A 9,419-nucleotide genomic window follows, 5' to 3' on the forward strand; every position below is an offset into this window, starting at 1 on the left:
CTCTTTTTCTGTCTTTGCATAGAAGCAAAGTATATTTTTTAACGTTTTCAGGAGAAGCCCTGGATCAGGGCATGAGGTTCAACTAGACACTGGTCTGGATAAAGGTAGATAAGGGGTAGGATTCGTGGGAATTAGGGCTTGGCTCCAGCTCTAATGCCAGAGATCCTTTCTCCAATGGAAAAAAGGAAAAATACTTTCCCTGGGCAGGGAAAAATAAAGGCTCCTGATTATATGTTAATCCTTAATATTGGAACAGCTGATTCTGGAGCTTTTTCCCTAGAGTTTAGACACATTTCTAATTTCTACTTCTTACCAACTCTATGAGATAAAGCTAGAGCATGAAGAATTTTCCCTCATACAACTGGGGATACTGAGGCGCAGAGAGATTACCCATGAGCCCCCAAACCACGAAGCAATTTCACTGCAGAACCTAAGCAAAAAGAAATCCAAAGTAGTCTTAGGCTTTTTTCCATGCAGATGACCATTAAAAAAAAAAAAAAAAAAAAAGCAATATAGTTTAATGGTTGGGGCACTGGACAGGGAAACCAGCTTCCAAATCTCACCTCAGACACTTCGTAGTCGGTGGCTCTGGGCAGATTACTCTTCCCTGGGCCTCAGTTTCCTTCTCTTTAAAATGAGGAGCTGTGTGGCATCCCCCCCCCCTCCTCGGGGGTTCCAAGCTCCAGGGTCCTGGCGTCCTAAATACCCTGGGAACAAAGCCTAAGCCAGGCGAACCCCCCTCCCCCCAGTCGTTCGCAGCTCCAAGAGGAGTCTGGGCGAGCATCCGATCCCCTGAATCCCTTTGCTCTCAGCGTTTGGAGAGGGAAGGAGAAAGCGGGAGGGAAGGGAAGTTGCCGTCCCGGGAGAGGCTGGAGCCAAAGAAAAAGAGGTGAACCAGCGAACACTCGAGCTGCGGGGGAGAGGGCGCCTGGGGAAAGCAGCTGCAAGCAGGGAAAAGGGGACTGGACGCCCCCCCTCCCCGTGGCCTTGGAGCCTCGAGTTGGGTCCAGGCTGAGCATCTCCAGAGTGCGGGGAGAGGTACGAGAGGCTCCCCCCACCCCAGTCCTCTCAGTTAACCCCAACCACACACCCCCAGTTCCTGTGAGATTTCTCTGATCTCCTCCCTCTAAAATGAGCCCCACAGGCCTCCTGGCTCTCCCGAGCTGACCCTGAAATGGTCTGGGATTTTCAGGGGAGAGCCCTAGTGGAAAGGATGGGGGTTCTCTCATTCCCCACCCTGCCCCCACCCCCTCAAGGGGCTTCCAGACCACCAAGGAAGTATGACCGACAGCCCCCAAGGGGAGTACCCTGCAATAGTCTGAAATCCTTTAGCCCCCTACCCAGTCTCTAGGGACCCTGGGGGGGGGCTAAGCGGTGGTCCCCTCCCTCTGCACTTTTCGAGTCCAACCAGAAGAGGCTGGCCAGAGGCTTCTAGAAGGTTTGGGGTGTCCATGAAGCGCCCCCTCGGACTCCCGCCCGGGGAGGCACAGGACAGGCCCCGGTTGAGGGTTCCTAGTTGAGCTAAAGTCCCAAGGGCAAGGGGGGGGGGGGTTGGGAGGCACCTTCATTCAGCTGTCGGGGCCCAGGGACAGGAAGGGCCATCCCCGAGGGATCTTAGGGGAAAGCCGGAGGCCGCTTCCGCAACGGCCCCAGACACATCCCCGGCTGACTGGCCGACGACCCCATCCCGAGCCACAGGCTGGTCAAGTGGAGGAAGCAGCACTTGTAGCGCCCGCCTCCGGTCGGGCTCAGGGGAATCCTGAGCGCGCGGCAAAGACCGGCTCTCACTGAGTGAGGCTGGGAGGGGGAGGAGGGTGCGGAGAGTCCGGGGAGGGCGCGGGGTCCCCGCCGGAATGGGAGAGGGTCTCGGCCGGGACCGAGGAGCGGCTCCGCGGAGCAGCCCCCCCTCACTGCCCCACGCCCGCGCGCATGTACACACAAGCCCCCGCGCTCCGCGGGCAACTCCGCAGGGGCCAAAGCGCCCGTCCTCCCGGCAGTCAGGGGGCCGAGGCCGGGGCAGCACCGAGGCCCCGCGACCCTTCCCCGGAAAAGAGCCAAGGGAGTCACGGCCGAGGGGTGCGAGCTGCAGCCCGGGCCACTGAGGTTCCTGCGCACACTCACACACTCACACACACACACTCACACTCACTCACACACACTCACACTCACACACACACACACCCCTTTCCAGGAGACTTGTGCATGTGTCGGGGAAACTGAGTTCTGACTTCCAGGGGAAATCGGGGGTTGGAGGCCCCAGGGCTAAAGGCAAGGGCTTCGGCCTTTCGGCCCCCTCCCACCCACCCCAGCCCCGCTCCTTCTATCCGACTCGCTTCCCCTGCCTCACGAAGTGCGAACTGGACTCCAGAGAGCGCCCAAACAGGTGCGACCCGGGGCACCTCCCCCCATGCCCCCCGCCCCGGGCTCTGGGCAGTCTCCAGAGCTCCCAGAAGGCGCCCCGCTGGGGCCCCGGCTGCCCGGTGTCCAAGGTCGGGGGCCACGGGGCGGGGGTTGGGCCCGGGGCGGCAGCACCGAACCCCCCCCCCCGCCCCCGCCCCCGCACTTCCCTCCCGGGCCCCCCTCCCCGGCCCTGGGGACCGCAGCCGCGGCTCGTCATTGGTCGGGAGCGCCGGGCCGGGTGGGCGGGGGGATGACATCAGTGGGCCGCTGGGCTCATAAAGGCGCGGAGGGGAGAAGCCGGCTTCAGAGCGCTCCCAGCCAGCGCCGCCGAGCCGTCGCCCCCGAGCGCCCGTCCGCTCCGCACTCCGCGGCTCTCCGCCCGCACTGCACCGCGGCGCAGCCTAGCGCGGGTCCGCTCCGCTCCCCGGCCCGGCTCGCCCCCGCTCCGCGCAGCCCGTGCACCCCCGTACCCTGCGTGGGCCCCGGGATCGCCCAGCACCATGCACGTCTCCCAGCTGCTGATCGGGACGCTGCTGCTGACGCTCCTCTCCCTCGGCTCCGAGGCCAAGGCGGCGCCGCCGCAGAAGGTGGGTGCCCGGCCCTCCCGGGGAGACGAGGCGGGAGGGGGCGGGTCCGGCCGGGCCGCGGGGCCGCGGGGAGTGCCCAGGCAGTCTGCCGGCCCCGCGGGATACCCGGGGCCCAGGGGAGGTGCCCGGGAAAGCAGAAGGAAGAAAGCCCTCCTGCGCCTTGCGCCAGGTGCCAGAAGCAGGGGCGGGAGCCCGGCCAAGCCTGGGACGCGCCCGGGGGTCCCGGAGCAGGGGCTCAGGGGGAGAGGGAAGGGGCACAGCAGGTGAACGACGCCGCTTCCCCGGGAGGGGCAGAGGCGGAGGCGGAGAGGCGCGGGTCGGGGCCGGAGCCCCGGGCCGGCCGTGCCAGGGGCGCGCTCCGGGCGCTTTGGAGAGGGGGCGAGGCGGCGGTTGGCACGGCAGGTGAACGGCGCTGCTTCCCCCGAGGGAGAGCGGGCGCAGGTCGGGGCGGGGGCGCGCTCCGGGGCGCTCTGGAGAGGGGGCAGGGGGAGTGGAGGGGAAAGCAGGGGAACGAGGGCGCTTCCCCCGAGGGAGAGCGGGCCCGGGCCGGGGCGGGGGCGCGCTCCGGGGCCTTTGGAGAGGGGGCGAGGCGGCGGTTGGCACGGCAGGGGAGCGGCGCTGCTTCCCGGGGGGGGAGAGCGGGCCCGGGCCGGGGCGCTCTGGAGAGGGGGCGAGGCGGCTTCCCGGGCCGGCGCTCAGAGCCGCGCGCCCTCCTCCTCCTCCTCCCACAGTCCCAGCGGAGCCCGGCGGCCGCGGAGGAGCCGGCGGAGCCCCAGGGCGCAGCGGCCGCCGACAAGAAGGCAGTGCGGGCGGCGGCGGGCGGCGGCGGGGCCAACGCCAAGGGCTCCAACGCGCGGCTGCTCCGCGACTTGCGCGTGGAAACCCGCTCGAAGGCGGCCTGGGCGCGCCTGCTGCACGACTACCCCAACGGGCGCAAGTACCGCGGCGTCACCAGGAGGCTCTTCAACAACAACTGCTTCGGCCACAAGATAGACCGCATCGGCGCCATGAGCGGCCTGGGATGCTGAGGCGGCGCCCCCTGGCGGCGGTGAGTCTCTCGGACCCCCTCCCCCGAGCAGGTGCCTGGGAGGCTGCCCTGGAACTCCCCTGGCCCCGAGTCTTCCCGTTCTACGGATCACGAAACCGAGGCCAGAGAGCGAAGCGGGGTCTAAGAGCCGCCAGTCAAGGAGGCGGGGCCACCTTGGGACCTGAAGACGCAGGTCCGAACCCCGGGTGCCTCTTGCCTTCCGGAGCCTCAGTTTCCCCATCTGTAGAGCGGGCGCTGTCTCAGTTCCTCAGAGTCCCCTTCCCGCGCACTTAAGCTGCAGAGCCAGGCCCTTGATCCGAGAGGCGCGAGCCGGGGTGAGAGGGCCCGAGCCCGGAGCCGCCTCCTCCCCGTGTCGTGGGGTCGGTCCGTTGGGTCCCGGGAGGGGCCTGCCTCGCAGCAGGAAGCGGGGCTCCGTCTGCTCCAGCCCCCTCGCCTCCCAGAGCAGGGGCCTGAGGAAGGGGGCGAGTGCCCGCGCTCCCTCAGGCGGAGCTCCTCTCCCCGCGGGCACACAGCCGCCTGGGACATCACCGGGCCGGCTTCTTCCTTTGCCGCCGAGGAGGCTCCAGTAGAAGGCAGAGACCTAAGTGCTCAGGGCTGATGAGCAGCAGAGCCGGATTCCCTCTGACGCAGAGAGTGCATCCCTCCCCTTGGGTTCGCCCCCTGCGGAAAGAGAGGCTGCTCTTTTCCCCCAGTCCCTAAAGCTCGGCCCCTCTTCTGCCACGCGGGGCCCAAACCCCGCAGGCCCAGGGCGCCCGTTCCCATGATCCCCCACCATTCCCCAATCCCTCCCCGGGGGGGGGGTCTCCGGCGGGGCCGTGGCCAGCTTTGGCGCAGAGCCGGCACGTGGCTCAGAGGAGCCAGCGCGGCCCGGGCTGCAGACCCACAGTCCGAGGCAGAAAGGAAGAGTCTTCTCTGGCTTCTGCTGGCGGCCGGTAGCAGCCCCTGCGTTCTCCCTGTCTGGGGCGAGAGCGCTGGATAACCGAGGGGCCCGAAGGATGCTGCTTCGGAGCCCGGGGTGAGCTTTCGGAGGACCCAGAAGCCTGGCTCTCTGGCAGCCGGTGCCCCGGGCTTGGGATGCCCACTAACTCTACCAGGCCCGGGCATGGGCGGGAGGGGAAGTTTCCTAAGTCCCACATTTATAAAGGAGACACTTCTCCCCAAATAGCGAAGTCAAAAATCTCTCCTGTGCAAAATAAACCACGGCCCGTCCTTATGTGCGTGGACATCTATATGTTTCTATTCACAATTTTATAACCAACCAGAAGATGGTCTGTGGCAGGCAAAGCAGAAGCCTGCGGAGAGCCCTGGGCAGAAGCCCCTGTGCCCAAGGGTGTGGAGCCGTGACCCAGAGCAGCTCAGGTCTTCTCCCAGGGCTTGTGCTGGGATGGCAGCTTAGAGAGGAGCCAACCAGTCCCAGCCTCCTTTTCGGCCGGAGCTAAGGCTTAAGGCAGCTGGACCCTCTCCTCGGTCTAACGCGTCCTTTGTGCGTCTGGTGCCGTTGCCCGGCTCTCCCCGGCCCAGCTCCAGGCAAGGTCCGATAGAGCAGATGAGCTGCCCCAGGAAATGTGCTTCCTTCTTTCCTTAATTTGTTGGAGAGCCCCCAAACCCTTCGGTCTGAAACAGCCCCCCTCCCCCCAGAGAGCCACAGCTCCAGCCAGCCCCTCGGCAGCTTCCAGGATGACCCGGCTACCTGGAGCGCCCAGCGGGACTGGCTTGGCCGGGCCGGCGCGGGCAGGTTGCCACGGGCAGGTTCCCAGGCTAGCTCTCCAGGCGCTGCGCCACAGCTCCCCTTTTTTTCTTTTCTACTTCTCTTCTCCGTTCCCACCCCTGATATTCCTTCCACTTGGCCTGGAATTCTTCCCTTTTCCCAACGCAGCCAACGTGCGCAGACTTCCTCCCCCTGACCTGGGCAGGGGCTCCCCATCGCCCCTCTCGCTTTCCCTCTTTATTCCCTGTTCTCCCTTCCGTTCACAACCGAGAAAGTGGAGCTGAATAAGCGGCTCCCCGGGATTTAGGGGGATAGTATCTAACAGCACTTTGACATTTGCCTGACATGTAAAAGGTGCTTCATGAAGCCCCCCTGTTCCTCCCTCCGGAGCTTTGCCATGCAGGAGCCTGAGCCTTCTAGCCTAGATAGCTTAGCTTAGCTAATGGCTGAGCCCCTCATCCATCTCTTTCTTGGCTCATTGACTCTCCCAAGTGTTCCTTCGGTGCTTAGGAGACTCCCAGTGCGAACAGAGATCTAGGTCAGCCAGACTTTAGCCATCGTTGCAGTAAAGCACGATCTGCGCCGGGTGCTTCATGCAGCAAACAAATCCCCAGCCCTTTGATTTCTCTGAGCCTCAGTTTCTCCATCTGCAAAATGGGAAGAAAGCAGCGTTGTTGTAAAGAGCTTTGTCTGAAATACCCAGGGGACTGTGAGCAGTGTTGCTCCTTCTGCCTCCCACATTTTAAGGCCCTCAATGCGTCTCTTGGCCTGTCACTCCTGTCACATGACCTCCCATGTTGGAGTGATTATCCTGAGTGAGGCTGAGTGGTCCAGGGGGAAAGAGCACTGAGAAAAGAACCCTACGACCTGGGTTCAGATCCCATTGCTCAAGTGTGTGATGCTGGGCAAGTCACTTCAATTCTGTCGGCCTCAGTTTCCCCTTCTGGGATTGGACTAGAGAGCCTCTAGGATCCCTTTCTACTCTAGATCTTTGGTCCGATTCCTCTTCGAAAGCTTAGGTCTTCATTGGGGGGGGGGGAGGGAAATCCCTTTTTAAAGGCAAAACAGTCCTTGAGCTCAACGAATTAACTTTTTTTTTTTTTTTTAACAGTTTTTATGGTAAGTCCAGCAGTGTGGCTGGAAGGCTGGCTTCCGGGCTAGCTCTGCCCATTCCTAGTTCCCGGCTAGGTCTGCCCATTGCTAGCTGTGTGACTTTGTGTGAGCCATTAAGCTCCCTGAGCCCCCAGGCAGTTCTCAGACTAATGACCGAAGCCCCGGATGGCTTGGGCTCTGCCTTGGTTGAAAGAACTCTCCACATGGGCCAGGGAGTCCCAGACTCTTTGCCTGATCACCAGAGTCAGAAGGGATACTCTGTTCTGCCCCTCCAACACTTCCCCCAGGTAGGGAGAAGGGGAACTCTTCCCTGTTTTACAGCTCACAGGAGGAAGGGATCATCCCCTTGGAAATGGAAGGAACCTATTGGGTCCTCTAGCTCAACCCCTGCATTTTACATATGGAGAAACTGATTCCAAAAAAAAGGTCAAATGACTTACCTAGAGTCACACAACTTGGGGAGGGATTGAGCCCTTATCTGAACCCTCCACTGCAGTGATGTGTAGACTCAGCAAAGCTCTTTTTTTCCGTGTATCCAAGGATTCAGAGCAGTGTGTCCAGGAATCCCAGAGCCCTCCGCCAGCAGGGACTGGAAGGATGAAAAGCATCCTAGGTTATCCAGTCTCCGTCATGGGAAAAGCGCTGGCTCTTGGACGGAGCTCAGGACTTCCCACCAGCTGTGTGACCTCAGTGACCTTGGCCCCGGGATTTGGCTTAATCATCTGCAAAGAAGGGATTAATAGTACCTCTGTCCTGGGAGATTGTGAGAAAGTGTTTTGTAAACTCTAATGATGCCATAGAAAGAGAAAGGGTCAAAGGATGTGGTTTGAATTCTGCCTCTGGTGCTTACAAACTGTGTGGCTCGGGGCGATTCACTTAACCTCAATTTCCTTTTCTGTAAAGTGAAGAGGAACTAAATGCCCTCTGAGGTCCCTCAGCTCCAGAGTTATGACCTTAGGAAGCCTCGATTTCTTCAGTCTGTCAGATGGAAGGAACCCTTGTGGCTCTAAGTCTGTGGCTCCCCAGGTAGTCAGGGTGGTCCCAGCAGGGTAAGGAGAAGGCTCTGAATATATTTTTCTGTGCTTTTCTACCGGCCATGGTCCCCTACTCCTGCCCTTCTTCCTAGATTTTCTCTCCCTCTTGGAACGACTATGAATCACTTTCGGAATACATTGTATTCACTTATTTTCTGATGCAATCTCTCCTTAGGGAAGGAAGCTCCTTGAGGACTTTTTTTTATTTCGTGTGAATTATTGTATGTATATATACATTTGCTTGTACATTTGTTTTATATTTTTATTTATGTGTTTTGTATGTATTACATAGCGACGACCGTTGAATCTGTGTGTTCCAGGACCAGGCAGTTACCGGCACAGCTCACTGGAAGCATCCTGCCCCGAAACATCTGGAATCATCTCCAACAACTGTGGCTTTCCCGTTCCTTTGGGCTTCTGTTTCTAGGATGGGGACACACCATCAGCTGTTTGATTCTTGTTTGGGGAGGGATGTTCTTCTTGTCAATGGGTTGTTGTTGTCTTTCTCAAAATTAAAAATAAAAATTATATATTATAAATTATATATATTATATACATGAAACACCCCCTTACCCTGACCCCCACTTTATGGAGACACGAAGACAAGAAATCGTTTTTCCGTGACTGACGAGGCCAGCAATATATCGAACCTTGCTGTTTGTAAATTCATGTCATGCATAAATGTATTTATGTTGTAAAGCTATTTATATTGTTTATAAAGAGATATTTATAAAAAAAAAATTTATGTAACTAAATGAAGGGAGTCCATCATTGTAATGTACTTGTCCTCGATAGTTGGAAAATGTAAAAAGCATCCCGTGAATATCTGGACAACTGTCTTTATTTATTCAACCTATGTGTTTCTTTTGGAAGGGCAGAATGGTCCACGGGTTCTTGATTTTTAAAGTTTTATCGATGTCCTTATTTTTTTAATGTCTCCATCATTTTCTGCTAGACTATGGTATGGTACAAAGAGGACTGGATTTGGTGACCTCCCCAGGTCATTCAAATCCCGGCTCTTCTGTCTTATCCTTAAGTAAGTCCTTGAATCTCTGTGGGCCTCAGTTTTCCTCATCTGTAAAATGGGGGTGGGGGAAGGGTGAACTAGAGCACCTCAAAGGTAGAATGTAAACTCCTTGAGGGTAGGAACTATTTGATTGTTGTTTTTGTATCTTCTGCACCTAACTCAATGCCTGGCTAATAATAAAAACTTAATAAATGCTTATTGAATGAAGACATTCCCTTCTTGTCTATCTCTCTTTTTTTTATGATCCTTTTCTCTCTTCTTCCCACGATAGAACCTTCCACTGGGAAAAAGAAAAACAGCCAACTGGGCAATGGCATTTGCGCTATAGTCCCCGTTTGCCACGCTCTGCACCTGTCCATCTCAGCCGATCACCCAACCCCCATCTTCTCTAACGGGGAGAAAAAAAGAATAGTTCTTTTATCCTTTTGGACTTTCCATCTGAACTCGGCCGCCCTTTGGTGCTTCGTTTCCATTATTGCGGTTGTGTGTGAGTGTGTGTGAG

The 9,419-nt window shown here is 58.5% G+C and overlaps 1 protein-coding gene across 2 annotated transcripts; it reads left to right on the top strand.

Annotated features, from left to right (window-relative positions):
• Positions 1-2,663: 2,663 nt before the first annotated feature.
• Positions 2,664-9,128, top strand: NPPC (natriuretic peptide C). Of its 2 annotated transcripts, none has more exons than XM_031968146.1 (3): positions 2,664-2,987; positions 3,719-4,035; positions 8,183-9,128. In XM_031968146.1, the coding sequence occupies exons 1-2, from the start codon at positions 2,901-2,903 to the stop codon at positions 4,013-4,015; spliced, it is 384 nt and encodes a 127-aa protein (XP_031824006.1). In that variant the 5' UTR covers positions 2,664-2,900; the 3' UTR covers positions 4,016-4,035; positions 8,183-9,128. The 2 variants fall into 2 exon arrangements, with proteins under 2 accessions (XP_031824006.1, XP_031824007.1); XM_031968147.1 differs by having other exon boundaries at positions 2,665-2,987; positions 8,211-9,128.
• Positions 9,129-9,419: the final 291 nt, after the last annotated feature.

The sequence above is a fragment of the Sarcophilus harrisii genome, chromosome 4 (assembly GCF_902635505.1).
Source record: "Sarcophilus harrisii chromosome 4, mSarHar1.11, whole genome shotgun sequence".
Lineage (NCBI taxonomy): Eukaryota > Metazoa > Chordata > Mammalia > Dasyuromorphia > Dasyuridae > Sarcophilus > Sarcophilus harrisii.

What these genes read in the sequence shown, in the direction of transcription:
- NPPC (XM_031968146.1), top strand. Translation starts at nt 2,901, where the DNA reads ATGCACGTCTCCCAGCTGCTGATCGGGACGCTGCTGCTGACGCTCCTC. An exon ending in AGGCGGCGCCGCCGCAGAAG is followed by an intron (nt 2,988 to 3,718) that starts GTGGGTGCCCGG and finishes CTCCTCCCACAG; the next exon opens with TCCCAGCGGAGCCCGGCGGC.